Raw genomic sequence first — 20,135 nt, 5'->3', positions numbered from 1 at the left:
GTGTTCTATACTGGGAGGGGGCACAAAATAAGGGGCATTACTGGGGGGCTCTGCATAAAGGGACATTATTGGCATTACTAAGGGCATTACTGGGTCTCTGCTTAAAGGGGCATTACTGGGGGCTCTGCATAAGGGGCCCTACATAAGTCATTACTGGGGCACTGGGTCTGGAGGAGTGGCGCTGAGAGATGCACACTGGGTCTGGGGGGTGTGGGTCTAGGAGACGCACACTGGGTCTGGGGGAATGAGTGAGAGACACACACTGGGTCTGGGGGAATAAGTGAGAGACACACACTGGGTCTGGGGGAATGAGGCAGAGACATACTGGGGCTAGGGAATGTGTCTTACTGCTGTTTGTTAGATACTTAAAGGGGTTATGGTCCTCTTTCAGTAAGTGCTAAAGGTATTCAGTTTCATTGTTAAATGGGGCCATATATTGTCTCTGTTTCTGAGAAATATCCACCATTCTATTTTCCTCTTATAATGTTTTATTTAAGTGTATGTATTGAAACTAACATCCCTATTTGAGCCATTCATTAGGACACGCTCTCGCGGTCGGTCTGCGCGCGAGCCTTCGCAATCTCTATTTAAGGATAAGCTGTTGTTTATGGGCCAGTGCCCTGGACTTGCCCCCCAGGGTAAAAGTTGAAAGCCGGCCCCTGCCTGGCGGCACTGCTGCATAGATTCTGGCTGCAGGGTGCCATTCTAGGCACACTGCTAGCCAGATGAGGCTAGCAGAGAAAAGCTCCGAGGGCCAGACCAAATGACTCCATGGGCCTTATACGGCCCTTCGGCCTGAGGTTCCCCATCCTTGGTTTAAATCATAGAACCAAAAATTGTATGATTCAGAGTTGTACGCAGTGGATGTGCGAAAATAAGTGAGTGTCGCAGATGCCGAGGAACATATTGAGACACCCAGCTGCATACCTCCCAACATTTCCTCAGTCAGGGCATCTCACACACTGTAGGCATGCCCGCATCTGAAAAAGGGTGTGGCCTAGTGGCAGGGAGCATGGTCTCACAGCACAGCACAGTTTCATCACTCTGGGGTTGTTCCCAGCACCCCTGGAGATGCTGGGCTGCCCCCATGACTCTCCCTACACTGTGTAAAAGCCGTGCACAGGCGCATGGCATCTACTCACCTGCTGCTGCAGAGCAGTGGTGTGTGCTCCCCCACTCGCAGAAAAGAGGAACTGTCCCGCCCAAAGCGGGGCAATTGGGAGGTATGTAGCTGTGTTTTTTGCAAATCCAAGCATCTGTGTAGAAAGATGCAGCATCGGTTGTAGATCCAGCGTTTATTGGTATTAGCCCTGTGGTCAAACAGAATGGGCACGTGTACTGAGGCACCGGAGACATTTTTCTTGCATACCGGATCGCAGACGAAGGATGTGACATACCCCTGAAATGGTTGCAACATGCCTGCATTCTTTGCGCCACTCCCCGTATAGCGTACTAGCCTGTATCAGGCGCGCAGCTGCCTAAGGAGATCTTTACAATTCCAAATATCAAATATTAACTCAGGAGTGAATCCTAGATCTCTGTTCACTAATTGCTAGCATGCTTTTGGCCATGCATAAGAAGTACGTGCAGAAGGTACATTTTAAGAAATTACTGCAAGTCAGTTCTCATTTTTCATGTGATTATATGAGTTTCTCTGTATTCCATTATAATATTATGATTCTCTGAGGCCTGAAAACTTTGCTTATTAAGTCATGATTCCCCACAAAACACTGTATGATCTAAATCACAGGAGGTCACCAGTTAAAAGTGTCTTCACTTTGCAAAAGAGTTCTAATTATGAGTTATTAAAGTCCCTGTATCAGATGAAAAGGTAATGCTGAAACATGATGCACTTACCCCTATAAACATCTTGCATTGATTAACCCTTTCAAGACCAGGGGTGGTAACTTTAGAAGAGAAAAAAATCTTTGACGCCACAGGAGAGACATTTAATCTTAATAATTTTCAGTCAAGGGTACTATCCAGCAAGCTCGTCAACTATTGCTTCTTCTAATTAGATAACCGCTGGGGAACCATCTAGGCAGATAAATCCACTTATTTGGTCTACACAGTGCTTTACATTTTAGGTACAGTGATTGCAAGCAGGTCTCTAAAAGTGGAGTTACCTCCTGTGTAGTACTTGGATTTGTGTGCTGAAGGTTCTTCACATCAGCGTTGGGTTGTTTTAACTGTTGACGTAGGTTCTTGAGTTCTGAGTGCATAGCACAGGATTCCTTTGTTTTTTCATTTAGCTAAAAATTCAAAAATAAACATCATTATTGATTTTACTATAAAATAGAAACCATTATATGTCACACTCTAACATAAACACCAATGTTTGTTTCACTATTAAATAAAAACAAATGTTTTTCTCTCTTTAAAACTACGTTCCCAAGTGGCAGAATTAGTGTACCCCACCACATTGACCAAAATGATAGGATCGTTGTTCAACTTGGCCACACACAAATGGTCAAATTGGGGGAAATGCAGCCATTCATTTCCAGTTTCACTGCAGCCTGTAGGTGAGAATGGAAGGCATCCCTATGCCCATAGAGACAACGGTCACCTTTTGAAGCTATTTTCTGGCATGCCCACTAATGACTCCAGACATTATAAGTCATCGTATCCTTTTAAGGGTCATGCGCACTGCAGTATCAACTTGCTGATACTAGCAGCGAGTTCACAGCATGTGTGGCTTACATCATGTACTTCTGCTGGCTGGATTGTGGGAGATGAAGAAATCAAAATAAATATATTGGACCAACATAAAATGAATCATTTCAGGGCATGTTTGTAAATCTAGTCATCAGATGTCCACTGATCATTACACAACTGGATTCCATGCAACTTACTGTAGCTGCCCAGCCTGAGCACGGAGCAGCTTAACCTGTCTACTGTACTACTAGATAAGATGGTTTACTTGTACTGTGTAGGTACAGCCGACGGAGCAAAAGGCATTTCAGAAAAATATTTTCCAGGCTGTACTAGTGAATAAACATAATTCAAGAATGACCTGTTCTGTAAGTGCCTATCTGAACTAAAGCAGGTCAGATGAAATTCATATCAAAATAAGTACTAATAATAACATTATGTTACGTCTAATGATAAAATATGAAAGGTTTTTTCATATACTGGCAGTGATAGGTCAATCATCTGTGCAAAACTTGAGATGTTGAAATATAACTGCAACTTTCATATACTGTAGCTGTTTCTAGAGAATGTAGTCAGGATGCCAGTGGTCGAAATGCCGACCGCCAAAATCCCGACAGTGAAAGGCCGGCATGGGACTAAATACAGACGTCTATCATTAGCCCCATGCTGAAATCCCGACGGCCTGGCATCGGGAGCTCTTAGCCGCGGGGGGAGGGTTAGGGACTCCTGGGGGGACTTAGGGTTAGGCACCCCCTCGGGAGGGTTAGGCTAGGGAAAAGGGGGGGTTAGTGTTAGGTAGGCACCCCTGGGGAAAGGTTAGGGTTAGGCACCCCCCCGGGAGGGTTAGGCTAGGGAAAGGGGGGGTTAGTGTTAGACACCCCTGGGGAAAGGTTAGGGTTAGGCCCCCCCCCCGGGAGGGTGAAAGGTTAGGGTTAGGCACCCCCCCTGGGAGGGTTAGGCTACGGAAAGGGGGGTTAGTGATAGGCAGCCCTGGGGAAAGGTTAGGGTTAGGCACTACTATGGGAGGGTTAGGGTTAGGGGTGGAGAGAGGAGGGTTAGGGGACTTAGGCCCTCATTCAGAGCCGTACGCTCTGAGCAGAGCGCACGCTCTGGATGAGGGCCGTTCTCCATAACTATGGAGCGTCCTCCTGGACGCTCGTATAGCTGTGGGTCACCACCCACAGCCTATACGAGTGTGCAGTTTGATGGCCGCGATGGTCTTGACCATCGCGACCATCGAAACTGCGAGCAGGAGCCTGCGGTTGAGGTTTTCAACCGCAAGGCCCGGAGTGATTTTGGCTCTATCAGAGCCAAAATCACTCCCACTGACATCACTAGTGATGTCAGTGGGCCGGCTTCTGACGGGAGGCGTTCCCTTAGGAACGCCCCCGTCAGGGAGGCACGCCCACCAAAGGGGGCGTGCTGTCAATCAACATCGACAGCACGCCCCCTTTGATCAGACACAACGAGTGAAGGAAAGTCCTTCGCTCGTCGCGTCTGGCGCATGCGCACGACGGAGCTCCCTCCGTCGTGCGCATGCTCAGTGCAGAACATCGACCCACTTGCGAGCGGACAGCCGCTCGCGAGTGGGTCTGAATCAGGCCCTTACTTACCTTAGTTGGGAACTTCATATGCCGGCCGCCGGCGGCGGGATTTCATCCGCCGGGCTTTGGTCCGGCTGTATTACATACCGATTCCATGCTTATTTGGCTTATAGTGAGAAATCCCTAGGGTTAAACGTTGTTACGTTGTAAAGTATGTACGGTAACTTTTATTGCTCTTCTCATTAAGCATAAGATTAACCAAAAACATACAGTACATTCTTCAATATGATATCTAGCAATATAACAACAAACAGTTGGAGGTATATATAAGAATACTGTAAGATCGAGTTACCTGTTCAACTGTCTGTCTGTGATTTGTTTGTAATAAAGTTATTTCCATCTTTAAATCACAAATGTTCTGTTCGGCAGACCTCAGACTTTTTGTACTTTTTTTGCACTGCTTCTTTGACTGTTCCAAATCGTCTTGCAGTGTCGCTATCGCTGCCTCGTAAAATTCAGCCTTGAACATAAAAATGTGTAATTTAATATTTCAAGAAACCCTTTTTTTTTTTTCTTAACAAGAAAAAAAAATTTAGGAGATTATCTAAAGATCACTATGATTGCAGTATAAAGCGAAAGCAACCGCGTGTCACTTTGAGCCTTTTTTTTTTTTTTTTAACAGCCCAGAGCTGCTTTTCGCTGTGATCGAGATCTTTAAACAATTCTCTTAAGTTTCCACATCCTGATGACGGGGGCACACATAAAGTAGCAGCCAATGTCTGACCTGTGTGTGAAGATACAGTTGTAAAGGAGTTCCTCGCCAAATGTGTGAATAAAATTCTTCTTCTTTCCTTTTATCAGAGAATAGAGCTTGCACAGATAATAAAAGGCAATGGGTTTTGTAATCCTCCAGTCATCTAACCTCCACAGAGGGGCAAACAGAAGCAATGTGCAGTTCCGTGGTGTCAGAAGCCACAACCAGAGGATTAAAACAAGTCTTATTACTGTGCAAGCTCCAATACTCTGTTAAATTTAAATTACTTATGGGAACAATTCAGATTGCTATACCAATTTCTCCTATTGCTCAGTGTTCCTACAACAAGGGGGTTGGGAGGATTTAATAAAGTTGGGGCCCAGAATCCTTTTAGGGAAACTGTATTCATAATCATACCTTGTGTAATATATACATCCATAATAATTTCCGGTGAGATGTTTCACGCTGGAAAATAATAAAATCACATACAAGCTGCTGCTACTACAGTACATGAAGCAGTATTCTGCCACCTGCATTAACCTGTATATAACTTTTTCTACGTATAAATTCAGATATGTTCAATTCCATCTTTTTTTGGTGCCTGAGGGGATAACTAATCTCCACTTCCCTGAGTGTGCTATAAATATAATTAACAATTTTTTTGTTCTAATTGACAGCCTGGGATAGTATTTTTGATCACCTAAATGTTCCTCCAAAAACGTGTATAAGTAAGTACACACAAAAGTGCATATGGGTGCAGAACTTCAAGCCCGCCTCTAAAGGGGAAAGGGCCCATTCATCCTCAACCCCCTGAACCATAGGGTTCCTAAAGGGGGAAAGGAATTTCAGACCCACACTTTGCCACAAGGTGCAGAGGGATCCCTTTGTCCTGTGTTCTGCCATAGCTTCAACCACGGGTTGGAATCCTAAACCCATCACCAGAAGAGTGGATGGCCCCTAAGAGGTATCAGGGTTGTGGCAATCTCAAGGCCACACCACCTGCCAGTAGATCAATTTGGTGCACCTAAGGGGCCCCTTACATTGCAGACAATCCCACCAGCAAGCATTGTGTTACACGCTGTACAGGTGGCACCCTAGGCATTCGCCTATATGGCCTATGTCCAGGCCAGGATTTGAGGAGCTCACAAAGCTCTCCGTAACCCAACAAAATAAAAATTTAATATGCAGGTAAATTTATATAAGTATTTTTCTGTCCATCCAGAAAGCTTGGTCAAAGGAAGAGAAGTTCAATTACCAGTGCCAGACTCTTTCTGCGAGGGGATCACCACTATAATCCAGGATTTTCAGGGGCAGCCCATATGTCCAGAGGACCAAGTTAATCTGCCCATTATGGGAGGACAATGCCACTGTAGGGTAATGGTTAGCAACCATGGATGGTCTAATGACAATGGGGGGCCCCCGATGATAAATATTGATGGCTGATCCCAGATGGTAAGTGCAGGCCATGCTATGGGCAGGCGCCCCATCAATGGTTCACCTTTGATGGATTCTTACTGTTGGTGATAAACCAATGACCATGGACGGCTGACCCGTCACTGGTCATCCCTATGCCACAGACAGAATTATACGTGATCTTAGCAAAAAAAACGTAAACTATATAGGGTGATGATTATACATTTTAAGGTAAAACTTATACAGAAGTAACAGAACCACCAGAAAGGAGTTAATCCTCATTTAAGGTGGAGACATGCAAATCTTTCCTTACACATTTCTGTAGGCCAGGAGTATTCAACATGCGGCCCTCCAGCTGCTGTAGAACTACACATCCTAGCATGCCCTGCCACAGTTTTAGCATGCCCTAATTGCAAAACTGTAGCAGTGCAAGCTGGGCTGTGTAGTTCCACAGCAGCTGGTGGGCAGAGCAGTGAATAATGTGGGTGGAGCTACAGTGGGGGTGGGGCATCAATTGGTGTGTAAACCAATTTTTTTAAACTATGTCAAAGTTTGGGCTGTGGGGGTGGGTGGTATATAACTCTCACTCTCTCCTGCAATTTGTCCCTGCTCCCTGATTACATCACTCTCTGGGCCAGATTCAGACCCACTCGCGAGCGGGTCGATGTTTGGCCACTGCGCACGTGCATGCTGGAGCCGGCTCCGACGTGCGCATGCGTGAGACTCGGCTAGCGACAGGCCCTCCATCGCTCCCGGTCTCGCACCAAAACTGGGTGGCTATCGATGTTGATCAACAGCTCGCCCCAGTTTGGAGGCGGGCAGAGGGGGTGGCTGGCCAAACGGAGGCGTTCCCGACGGAACGCCTGCCGTTTGGGGGCTGCCTCACTGACATCACGAGTGATGTCAGTGGTGAGCTTCCGGCTCTGTTAAGAGCCAGAAGCTCACTGCGGCTTGTGGGAACGAGACCCTACCGCAAGGGTCTCGTCGCAAGCCCCAATGGTCGTGATGGTTGAGACCATCGTGATCATCACCTGGCCACACGCAATAGCTGTGGGTGGTCACCCACAGCTATGCGAGCGGCCAGGAGGTCGCACCAAAAAAAAAACAAAAACGCCCTGATTCAGAGCGAGCGCTCTTTCAGAGCGTCCGGCTCTGAATCAGGCCCTCTGTCCTTATCTGTCCCTCATTACATAATCTTGTATTTTCCTGACTGGAAAAATACTAGGTACAGAGCTGCTTATGTGACACCAGCTTAAAGAAAGAAAATTACCTGTGTAGTATAATGTTTCATTTGTTTCTCTGTTGTAGAAAGATTCAGGAGGAGGATTTTCATCTGTGCTTGTGCCTCTAAAAGATCACTTTGAGCAGAGCTATTTTTTCTCTGTATCTGGCGAATCTCGTCCTCCTGTTTTATCAGGCGATTTTCTTGCTCTTTAATCTTTGGGAAGAAGATAGAATGCGATATGTAATTGTTACATTTTTTCTACCTTTAGGTGTAGATGTAACGGCTCCCACTGTGTGTTATCAAACAATATACAGCACATTAGCCAAACAAGGACAGACAAACCATTAAGTTCCATATCTGGAAGGATTACTATTTACTATATTCCATGAGTGATGTGAATATTTGCATAAATGGTGAAAGATATCAATATAATCAGGGGTGGAATAGTATATGGCCTGGCCCCAGAGCAAAGTTTGGGTCAGGTCCCAGAAATGACGGAGTACCCTCTGCTATATATAACCATACCTAAGTTCGGGTTTGTGAAGAAATACCCATTTCAAGGAACAAGTTTGTCAATTAGATACAAAGTGGAACTAAACATAAATCCTGTCTGACTGGAACATATTGGAGTTGATGCTAATTTGGCAGCAAGATGGCCGTAAGCTTGTAGAAAAATGTTATACGCATATGTGCCAAGTAGGACAATTCTCGCAGATGGGAAGCATAAGCGACTAGTTTGCAACATCAAAGTAAGGCAGATGCGTCACACCAGGTGGCGGCGTTTCGGGAGTCACGCCCATGTGGTCGCCATGCTGGTGGCTTGCCCAGCACTCCAGGAGCTGCTGGAAAGCCCTCAGCCTCTCCAGCCACAGGGGGGTGTAATCCATCACTGCGGCTATGTGTCACCATCCGAGGGGGTGTCACCCAAATAGCAGAGTAGCTCTGCTATTTGGGTGTCATCACCTCGGATGTTGTCACCTGGCGCGGCCCAAACCCCCTTAGTGACGCCACTGCCTGCAGCAGGTTAAAAAAATTTCCAATTGCGAAAATGTGCAACACTTCATTGTCTCCATTTGCATGAACACGCCCACACTGAAGATTACTTATATGAAACTCGCCTCTTGCCAACCCAGTTCTGCCTCTTTTGTTGGAAGTATGGACAAGCTGCAATTGTGTCTGACTGCAAAGCCACATTTGTGTGCACTCAGTGTCTGGGCATGCCTTGTGTGACTTCACCCATGTGCAACTGTTTCAGCCCCATAAGATTTTAAAAGGACATATCGTTTATCTTAGAAGCAGGGCTGGATTAAGATTTGCGGGGGCTCCAGGGAAACTAACGTGGTGGCCCCTACCAATAAAATTATTAATGATATCAGCGGCGGCTCCCACCCTCTTAGATGAGGGGAGCAGCCACCGCTGAAAACCACTCACCCGGCTTCTCCTAGCCGGGTCCTGGCGCCGGCGAAATTGATCTGACAGGCAGCGGGACTGGCGGACGTGCTCTAGCGGCGGGGAACCATGCATGCGCACATCACCGGCTTCCGTATGGTTGCATCGTCTGCAGCCCCAAAGAGCCGGGTAGGGCTGGCGGAAAGGCAGAGAAGCGGCTTCCTACTGGAAGCCGCTCTTTGCTAATAGCTGCCCGGAATGGCAGTCCCAGGGGGAGGAGACACTGCCTCCGGAGACTGCGTGTTGTTTATGTGAAGCCACTGCCAGTCACAGTGCAGTCACGGACTGCACTGACTACACTGAGGTGGCGGATTTTACTTGAGGGGCAGCAGCCCTGCAGCTCCTAGGCAAAATCCGCCACTGTAAGATATACTGGCAAAGGTATTGAAAAACATAATATGTAAATACTCCCAGCACCAAAAAATTAATTAAACACACTGCAGTGCCCCCAATTCACATTAAGCCACAAAGAAACCCCAAATCTCATGCCAGTGTCCTCATGCTGGTGATGGAGCTATGTGTGGGGTCCCTGAGTGTGTGGGGGCCCCTGGGCGATTGTCCTGCTTTCCCTGTTATTAATCTGGCTCTGCTTAGAAGAGTTACACATAGATCTCAAGTATGGGGCACTTCATATTCATACTGTCCATTAAAGTGGCCAGGTCACATTTGTCAAGTCTGACAGCAGGGCCGTAACTAGGGTAGTGCGGCCTGTGCCATGGCACAGGGCACCGCAAGACAAGGGGCGCTGTTCAGGTCTGTCAAGTTTCTGTTTATTATAATTCTCACTTGTAGCTTCCTCTTATTTCATCCTCAGCATCTCCTGGCCTCCCCTATCTCTTCCCTGGCCCTCCCCATGAAGCCATTCCCCTTTTTTGGGTGCGTTATGTCCCTATTTGAAAAATGTGGGGGCGCCAACGCTCTTTCTGGCACAGGGCACCAAAAAGTCTAGTTACGGCTCTGTCTGACAGTGTACAGATGGGAGATACTGACAGCAAACTATTTCCAATCATGTACTGTCCTCTCCAGCCTGGAAGCCCAGCTCCTTTCAAGCATCTCCTGGCCAATCACGGCCCATTACAGTGGTCCCATATACTGTATAAATTCTTTTAAAACAAAAATGCGATTACTGAAAACTGCTCAAGGGCTGATGAATACAGAAAAAAGTGATATTTATTTATGCTTGGGACACAAAACCATGTAACTTGCCTACTAAACCTACTTATGTTTATGTAATTAAAGTCAGCCATTACTCAGTAATAACTGTAATAATGGTCCCTTTTTCTAAGCACCATACCCAGGCCCCTGCCACATGTTACTTTTAAAGTAGGTTTCCATTGTTGTTAATCCTTATGCCTCTGCTGCGAGAACCGGCAATACCTTACGGAACACTCAATACATAGAATGGAGGGATATTTGTGTTTGATCAACTATGTGGCTTTATAAAGTGGTGAGAGAGTGTAGGAAGTAATCACACAACGTTTCAATTTTACCAAACACTGCAATATCTAGGGAGATGACATGTTTTATTTTCACACTGCTTTTAAAAGTAATGAAATTAGGAGACTTACTCAAACACACCTGAGGAAAATAATTCTTCGCTCCTGACATGCCCAGTAATATTAACAACATAAAACGGCTTACTCCAGTCAGCTGTTTAAACTAGTGAGCTCACAGCTGCAGATCCAAGGCTGTGATTATTAAAAAATAATTGTGTATTAAGCTTGGATTAAAAAGTGCCCTATAAACATACATTTTGATTTACAGCAAAGGAAGCCATGAAATTCCATTTACAATTACAAAATGCTTGCTAAGGAACATTATTTTAAGTTCATTAACAATCCTGGGTTTTAGCTTGTCTACGTGCAGTGTAAGATATTTTGTATTAGCGAAGGGAGAGGGCAGGTGGAGAATATTACAAAGTTATATATAATTAGTCCAAGAATGGGTAATTGTACCATAAAATAAATCTGAGACATTCTACAGTCCTAGTAGTATCTACCTGTCCAGTGACCTGAACTGGATTCTAGGGAAGTTTACAGTGTACTAGCGGCATCTCAATGCCACCGGGATGTAGATTAAATCCTGACTGACTGGATGGCAACGTTCAGAATGCCAGTGATGGAATCCCGACACCAGTCAGATTCCCGACGCCAGCATCCTAACCGCCAGCATCCCGACAGTAAGTACTGGGGTTAGGGGGCACTAAGTGGGGGTAAGTTTAGGCTGCAGGTGGGGGTTGGGTTAGGTTTAGGCAGCAGGGGGAAGGATAGATTTAGGCAGGGGGAAAGAGGATTAGGTTAGAAGTAGGGGTAGGGTTAAGATACTTACCGATCGGTGTCGACGTCGAGATTATGACCGCCGGAATCCCAAGCATCACGTACACAACCCCTGTAATGACACAACTCACTAGCGCACGCAGGTGGGGTTTCTGTGTACCCAGAAATCCTCCCTCACAGACTGGAGAGCAGGTGCCATCTTATTAAGCCCCGCTCCCTCACAGCAAAATGCCGCAGTTCGCGGGTCAGTCGGGAGGAGGCGGAGCCAATATGATGTGATTCCATTAGAATCGCATCATTTGGCTCTGTTCCCTCCCAAATGACCAGCGAATCACGGAATTTTGTCGCTAGGGGGAGGGGCCTAATGTCATGGTGCCAGCCTGCCAGGTCCCATCCTTACTGGGTCTACAACCTGCAGCTGCTGCAAGGTAAAGGGGCAAATCCACTACACGAGAGTGGAATGACTGTACGATTACAACACTGTAATAGTTCAATTGTTCACCATCCTGTGCAGTGTATAATGTGCCCACACTGAAAGATATGTCACTCAGTGCAGACACCCTCCCTCATCCCCGGACATGCACAACATGACGATCTCGTCATGTTGGCCTGCATGTTCAGGAGATGACAAATGCCGACAACGACCAGCGGGAATGAGCATCGATGGTCGTTGCCGGCAGTTTACTGCATGATTAATGAACAATGAATGATAATGATGTCTTAATCGTTCAATCGCTCATTTTTCTCATGTAGTGGATACCCGCCTTTAGTGGGTGTGTAATGTATGTGTGACATACAGTAGGTGTGTGTGTTTAAGATGTGACATATGTATGTGTGTGTATTTTATATTTATATATATATATACTGCAAATACAGTACCAGTCAAGCTTGGACACACCTTCTCATTCAATGGTTTTTGTTTATTTAAATAATTTTCAACATAGTAGTTAAATAATGAAGACCTCAAAAGTATGAAAGAACACATATGGAATTATAACAACAAGAGTATGTCACTAAGCGCTACCACATAAGTAAGAGAAGCAAAATATTAGATAGGTATCACATATACCAATACAAGAATGCAATAAAACAAAGTTCACCCGACAGGGTATATAAACTCTTCTATCTTCAAACCGATTTTCAGAAACAAGGATATCTTTCCAAGGTTCCAATCATAGTCAATTCAACATACTGGACACTTCTTAATCTCTCAATGTTCCACATCCATATAATGATATAGAAGAGAGAAGAAAAGGGATCCAAAAATACTGCAATACTATAACGTTTTAATTCCGCACAATATATTCAAAATTCTCATACATATGATACATACAGTCAGGTCCATAAATATTGGGACATTGACAGAATTTTCAGATTTTGGCCTCTATTCACCACCACAATGGCTTTGAAATGAAACAAACAAGATGTGATTTAACTGCAGACTTTCAGATTTAATTTGAGGGTAATTACATCCAAATCGGGTGAACGGTGTAAGAATTACAACAGTTTCAATATGTGCCTCCCACTTTTTAAGGGACCAAAAGTAATGGGACTATCAACTCAAAAGCTATTTCATGGACAGGTGTCAGCTATTCCATCGTTATTTCATTATCATTTAAGCAGGTAAAAGGTCTGGAGTTGATTCTAGGTGTGACATTTGCATTTGGAATCAGTTGCTATCAACTCTCAATATTAGATCCAAAGAGCTGTCACTATCAGTGAAGCAAGCCATCATTAGGCTGAAAAATCAAAGCAAACCCATCAGAGAGATAGCAAAAACATTAGGTGTGGCCAAATCAACTATTTGGAACATTCTTAAAAAGAAAGAACGCACCGGAGAGCTCAGCAACACCAAAAGACCCGGAAGACCACGGAAAACAACTGTGGTGGATGACAAAATAATTATTTCCCTGGTGAAGAAAAACCCCTTCACAACAGTTGGACAAATCAAGAACACTCTTCAGGAGGTAGGTGTATATGTGTAAAAGTCAACAATCAAGAGAAGACTTCACAAGAATGAATATAGAGGGTTCACCACAAGATGCAAACCATTGGTGAGCCACAAAAACAGGAAGACCAGATTAGAGTTTGCCAAACAACATGTAAAAAAGCCATTATAGTTCTGGAACAACATCCTATGGACAGATGAGACAAAGATCAACTTGTACCAGAGTGATGGGAAGAGAAGAGAAGGAAAGAAACTGCTCATGATCCTCATCAGTGAAGCATGGTGGTGGTAGTGTCATGGCGTGGGCATGTATGGCTGCCAATGGAACTGGTTCCCTTGTATTTATTGATGATGTGACTGCTGACAAAAGCAGCAGAATGAATTCTGAAGTGTTTCAGGCTATATTATATGCTCATATTCAGTCAAATACTTCAGAACTCATTGGACGGCGCTTCACAGTGCAGATTGACAATGACCTGAAGCATACTGCATAAGCAACCAAGGAGTTTTTTAAGGCTAAAAAGTGGAATGTTAAGCAATGGCCAAGTCAATCCCCTGACCTGAATCTGATTGAGCATGCATTTCACTTGATGAAGACAAAACTGAAGGGAAAATGCCCCAAGAACAAGCAGGAACTGAAGACATTTGCAGTAGAGGCCTGGCAGAGCATCACCAGGTATGAAACCCAGCGTCTGGTGATATCTATGCGTTCCAGACTTCAGGCTGTAATTGCCTGCAAAGGATTTGCAACAAAGTATTAAAAAGTGAAAGTTAGATTTAGGATTGTTTAGTTTGTCCCATTACTTTTGGCCCCTTAAAAAGTGGGAGGCACATATAGAAACCGTTGTAATTTCTACACCGTTCACCTGATTTAAATGTAATTACCCTCAAATTAAATCTAAAAGTCTGCAGTTAAATCACATCTTGTTTGTTTCATTTCAAAGCCATTGTGGTGGTGAATAGAGGCCAAAATATGAAAATTCTGTCAATGTCCTAATATTTATGGACCTGACTGTATATATGTGTATATAATGCAATATAATAAAAAACTCCATCAATAAAAATAAGGTAATCAAGGCGTACCGAAAGGAGTGGGTGCATTGAAAATGTATCGATACTCGCATGACTGAAGCTCACACTTTCCGGGACCAGAAATTTGCATTGGTGAAAAGGATATCTGGATGACCTATTGCTTTGGGGACAGAGGAAATACCTACCTGGTTGGATGCCGATACAGTCACGCAGATTTCTGGTCCCGGAAAGTGTGAGCTTTTCTAAATCCTAGTCGGGATAAAGCAGTCTGGAAGCTGGCGGTCGGAATTTAGACCGTCGGGTTCCAGACTACATCCCGAGTGAAGGAAAAGCAGCCAACAAGTGCTTAGCACCTCTGGGAACTACTTCAAGACTGTTGGAAAACCATTCCAGGAGACGACCTCATGAAGCTGACTGAGAGAATGCCAAGAGTGTGCAAAGCTGTCATCCAAGCAAAAGGGGGCTACTTTTAGGAATCTATAATATAAAACATATTTTGATTTGTTTAACACTTTTTCGTTTACAACATAATTCCATATGTGTTCGTTCATAGTTTTGGAGGTCTTCAGTATTATTCTACTATTTTGAAAATTATTTAAATAAACAAAAACCATTGAATGAGAAGGTGTGTCCAAACTTTTGACTGATATTGTATATATATATATATATATATATATATATATATATACACATACATACAGTATATATATTTGTGTGTATGGTAACCCCCCCTGAAGAAATCCTGCGTTTGCCCCTTACAACTACAATAGTTATGATGAAATAACCAACTCTCTTGTGCACAGAGCCATCTTGTTCTTTACAGTATCAGAGAAATGAAAGACGGAAATACAAATTATTAAAAAATAAGAAGTTGCAAAAGAAAAATATGACCGGTAATAAAATTGACATTTAGGGGCTGATGCAGGGTGAGTACTATGTATTGCACGAATTTGCTCTGTGCATGTTCAGGAAGCGAACACACGCATGTACATGACTGAAATCCCGCAATCATTTTACATACATCAAACCTATGATGGGAGAGTTGGAAGGAGTGTTCTCAAGATGGCAAATGTGGCTCATACAGCAATAACCTGCAGTTACACTGTTAGGAAGTGTATCTTTTGTACTTATTACAAGGCAAGTGCAAATACACTCTGATAAGGATGACTTGGCCAAAACTAGGTCCGTATTCTGCTGATGTGGAGGCGACACATCTCCAACTGTGGTCAAGTTTTAGGATATGAATAAATCTATTATTATAAAATTGGACCCTGATATAAATTAGCAAATGTGCTACTTGCAGCTGCAGCACATACAAGTCACACCTAACTTGCATGGTGCAACCCCAGCTCCCACTGTGTGCGCCATTCATATTAGGTGCGTTATGCATGCGCTTGCCTCAGCGACAGGAATGAATAGGGTCAATAAAGAGGGGGGTAAGTATAATGGGACGGGGCAGGGAAGACAGAAGCGGAGCATCTCAGATGACCTGGCAGATGCCGGGTCTATTTATTAACTAGTAAAATTCAGTCAGGTGCATAAATATTGGGACATTGGGCCTGATTCAGACCCACTCGCGAGCGGCTGTTCGCTCGCAAGTGGGTCGATGTTATGGACTGAGCATGCGCACGACGGAGGGAGCTCTGTCGTGCGCATGCGCCAGACGCGACGAGCGAAGGAAAGTCCTTCGCTCGTTGTGTCCGATCAAAGGGGGCGTGCTGTCAATGTTGATTGACAGCACGCCCCCTTTGGTAGGCGTTCCGGGGGCATGCCTCCCTGACGGGGGCGTTCCCACGGGAACGCCTCCCGTCAGAAGCCGGCCCACTGACATCACTAGTGATGTCAGTGGGAGTGATTTTGGCTCTGATAGAGCCAAAATCACTCCGGAGCTTGCGGTTGAAAACCTCAACCGCAGGCTCCGGCTCGCAATTTCGATGGTCGCGATGGTCACGACCATCGCGGCCATCAAAATGCACGCTCGTATAGCCTGTGGGTGGTGACCCACAGCTATACGAGCGTCCAGGAGGACGCTCCATTTTCATGGAGCCCGGCCCTCATTCAGAGCGTGCGCTCTGCTCAGAGCGTACGGCTCTGAATGAGGGCCATTGACAGAATTTTCATAATTTTGGCCTCTATTCACCACCACAACGGCTTTGAAATGAAACAAACAAGATGTGCTTTAACTGCAGACTTTCAGATTTAATTTGAGGGTAAATACATCCAAATCAGGTGAACGGTGTAGGAATTACAACGGTTTCTATATGTGCCTCCCACTTTTTAAGGGGTCAAAAGTAATGGGACAAACTAAACAATCCTAAATCTAACTTTCACTTTTTAATACTTTGTTGCAAATCCTTTGCAGGCAATTACAGCCTGAAGTCTGGAACGCATAGACATCACCAGACGCTGGGTTTCATCCCTGGTGATGCTCTGTCAGGCCTCTACTGCAAATGTCTTGAGTTCCTGCTTGTTCTTGGGGCATTTTCCCTTCAGTTTTGTCTTCATCAAGTGAAATGCATGCTCAATCGGATTCAGGTCAGGGGATTGACTTGGCCATTGCATAACATTCCACTTTTTAGCCTTAAAAAATTTTTGGTTGCTTTTGCAGTATGCTTCGAGTCATTGTCCATCTACACTGTGAAGCGCCGTCCAATGAGTTCTGAAGCATTTGACTGAATATGAGCATATAATATTGCCCATAACACTTCAGAATTCATTCTGCTGCTTCTGTCAGCAGTCACATCATCAATAAATACAAGGGAACAAGTTCCATTGGCAGCCATACATGCCCACGCCATGACACTACCACCACCATGCTTCACTAATGAGGTGGAATGTTTTGGATCATGAGCAGTTCCTTTCCTTCTCCATACCTTGAAAAAGATACAACAGTATCGAAATGCGTTGGTGGAGGAGCTGATTGAGGACTTTTTTGGACACTTCCTAGTTGGAAGTCCATTTAACAACTACCGGGGACGCCTGAGATTTCGGACTTATGTTTTGTTGTCTACTTATTTGGTAGACCAATTCATCTGGTGAGGGTCCATCTATTCCACACTCGCATTTGTTTTATTTACTGTGTTTTAAATCCATATTTGGTATTAAACATAGTATTACACTATTTTTGGAATTATTTCTCTCTTTACATATACAACGTTGGAGATTGTAAAACCATTTATTCAGAAGAGAACTACAAGTTGTATATATGCCGTTCTGTCTACTTTTTATAGTAGACCATCTCTAATGGTACGAGTCTGAAAAAAGAGGGGGTGATTGTGACATAAGAGAGACCTTAAACGTATTGCACTATGAAATTTCTTTTGTTCTCTTTTTTTGAGGTCTAATTTATCTTTAAGCGCCTGAGGATTATTGTTGGTAATATATTTTCAATATATTTCTGGTGAAGTGTGAGTGACACTTTTTTACCTTCAACCACGGGTTGCTTTAGGGCGCACGGAATATTTTCCACTATCTTTTGATTATATGGCCACACCTAATGTTTTTGCTATCTTTCTGATGGCTTTGTTTTGATTTTTCAGCCTAATGACGGCTTGCTTCACTGATAGTGACAGCTCTTTGGATCTCATATTGAGAGTCGACAGGAACTGATTCCAAATGTAAATGTCACACCTAGAATCAACTCCAGACCTTTTACCTACTAATGAAATAATTAGGGAATAGCCCACACCTGTCCATGAAATAGCTTTTGAGTTGATAGTCCCATTACTTTTGGCCCCTTAAAAAGTGGGAGGCACATATAGAAACCGTTGTAATTCGTACACCGTTCACCTGATTTTGATGTAATTACCCTCAAATTAAATCTGAAAGTCTGCAGTTAAAACACATCTTGTTTGTTTCATTTCAAAGCCATTGTGGTGGTGAATAGAGGCCAAATTATGAAAATTCTGTCAATGTCCCAATATTTATGCACCTGACTGTATATTCTGCTTACAAGATTTAATAAAATATCAACAGTAGCAGCGAAGGCTCCAGGTGGAGTGGAGACCTGTTCGAATATTGTTCGATGCCCCCTGCCTCCATGAGGATGTGGCCTAATTTCAATAGACCAGCCCCCTAAATGATGTCATTTAGGGTTGTGCCCATATGGCACGCCTCCCGTTTTACATCATGCTGGGGGCGTGTCCAGCACTCTGTCAGCGGCTGGGCTGCTCCCAGCTGTCTCCCTGCATTGAATGGATGTCACGCGCATGCGTGCAGCATCCATTCAGCCTCACCGGCACTGCTGCTCTCTGCTTAGTAAAGCAGATCAGCGGCGGTGCATGTCCCCAACCTCCCGATCACCTGCGGGTCACTTCGAACCGTGGGTGGAACAGAGGGACAGTGCCTGAAAAATGGGACTGTCCCACGGAAATTGAGACGGTTGTGGATGACTGCTCCCTCTATGGGGTGGCGCCCCTGTTCGACCTCACAGGTTGAACACTCCAAGAGCCGACCCTGAGTGAAGGTCTTGGTATTTTGTTAATCAGAACCGAGCTTAACCAAATTGAGAATGTCATTAAAAAAAACCATAGGAGCTTCTAGTTGCCCGGTTTATGAACTTTTCTAATATTGCAGCAACAGATATGGTGAGCATGTTTTGTACAAGTGGGATGACCTTAATCTGTCTCTTTATGATTCAAAGGAAAATTCTTTTGTTGATTATATATTATAGCAAAGTGCTCTGAGATATTGGAACAACTTGAGTGCTAGCCATTTCTTTGGAAATGAATGTCTAGAAAACTCTGCGTGCAATGTTACTGAAGTTCATCTTGGAGTATGATAAATAATAAATGATGAAAAATAAAAATATATGTTTTTGGTTTGCATTGAAAAGAACCATAGTGGAATTGTTTTTAAATTGTGTTTGTGTGTATCAGCACTAAACAACATGTATTTTGTGTCATTTATGTATCATTGCACTGTGAATTGTGAATTGTGAATAATAGTTAGAAAACTGAAAATCATGCATCATGTGTAGCGAAGCTACTGTAACATATGTAACAACTGCAGATTTGAAACAATCTGCAAACTGGATACTGGTCAATTGGTTGACAATCAAAAGGTTGATATTCAGAAGGTCGATACCCGAAAGTCAACACATTCTGAATGTCGTAATAGAAGAAAGTGAGAATGAGCCGCGCTGAGTGTCACTATTAGTGAGAATAAACTTTCCAATAAAAAATGTATGAATATTATACATGATAAATATCTACTTAAATTCTAACACATTTGCTGTTAATGTGATTGATTACGGCTTGGTTGAAATAATCAAAATTGTTTATTTATAAAAAACATATATTAAAAGACATTTTGAAGAAAAACAAATTCTATATCCTCCGTATATGAGTCTTTCGAGTACAAGTTGTATTAAAAACACCAATTGGGTATTTCTATAGATAAATCCTTCAGCAGCACAAAATGAAATGTGGGTCTCCAAATGAATATAAGATGATTGGATATATTGTCATTAATGAAAATGGAATCCGGGTTAATGTCCAGCTCTGAATATATTTACCAGCCTCTATTGGATCATCACGTCCTGAATGTAGGGCAAATATTGCAGTCGGCGTGGTTCCAAAAGAAGAGAGTCCGCTGGATAGTGATTGTAGATGCCGGTCTGGAAAGGATGATAATAAGTCCAAAATGGAGTGCAATCAATAGTGGGGAACGCCAAACGCGTTTCGATGTGGAATCACCCACACCTACTGACGAAGGTGTGGAATCACCCACACCTACTGACGAAGGTGTGGGTGATTCCACATCGAAACGCGTTTGGCGTTCCCCACTATTGATTGCACTCCATTTTGGACTTATTATCATCCTTTCCAGACCGGCATCTACA

General features: G+C 43.9%; 1 protein-coding gene across 5 annotated transcripts in view; it reads right to left on the bottom strand.

Annotated features, from left to right (window-relative positions):
* The window catches only part of LOC148524991 (uncharacterized), a 465,228-nt gene that overhangs the window by 218,227 nt on the left and 226,866 nt on the right, over positions 1 to 20,135 (bottom strand). For all 5 annotated transcript variants that reach the window (XM_088471429.1, XM_088471430.1, XM_088471433.1 and 2 more), the window contains exons 17-19: positions 7,634 to 7,801; positions 4,549 to 4,716; positions 2,127 to 2,252 (exon numbers count right to left, since the gene is read on the bottom strand). In XM_088471429.1, the coding sequence (XP_088327555.1) occupies positions 2,127 to 2,252; positions 4,549 to 4,716; positions 7,634 to 7,801 (462 nt within the window). The remainder of the gene's footprint in view (positions 1 to 2,126; positions 2,253 to 4,548; positions 4,717 to 7,633; positions 7,802 to 20,135) is intronic.

Source organism: Taudactylus pleione, unplaced genomic scaffold, assembly GCF_031769625.1.
Source record: "Taudactylus pleione unplaced genomic scaffold, aTauple2 ptg000114l, whole genome shotgun sequence".
Classification (NCBI taxonomy): Eukaryota; Metazoa; Chordata; class Amphibia; order Anura; family Myobatrachidae; genus Taudactylus; species Taudactylus pleione.
The sequence above is the reverse complement of the archived record's forward strand: the minus strand, read 5'-3'. Positions and strand labels throughout refer to the sequence as shown.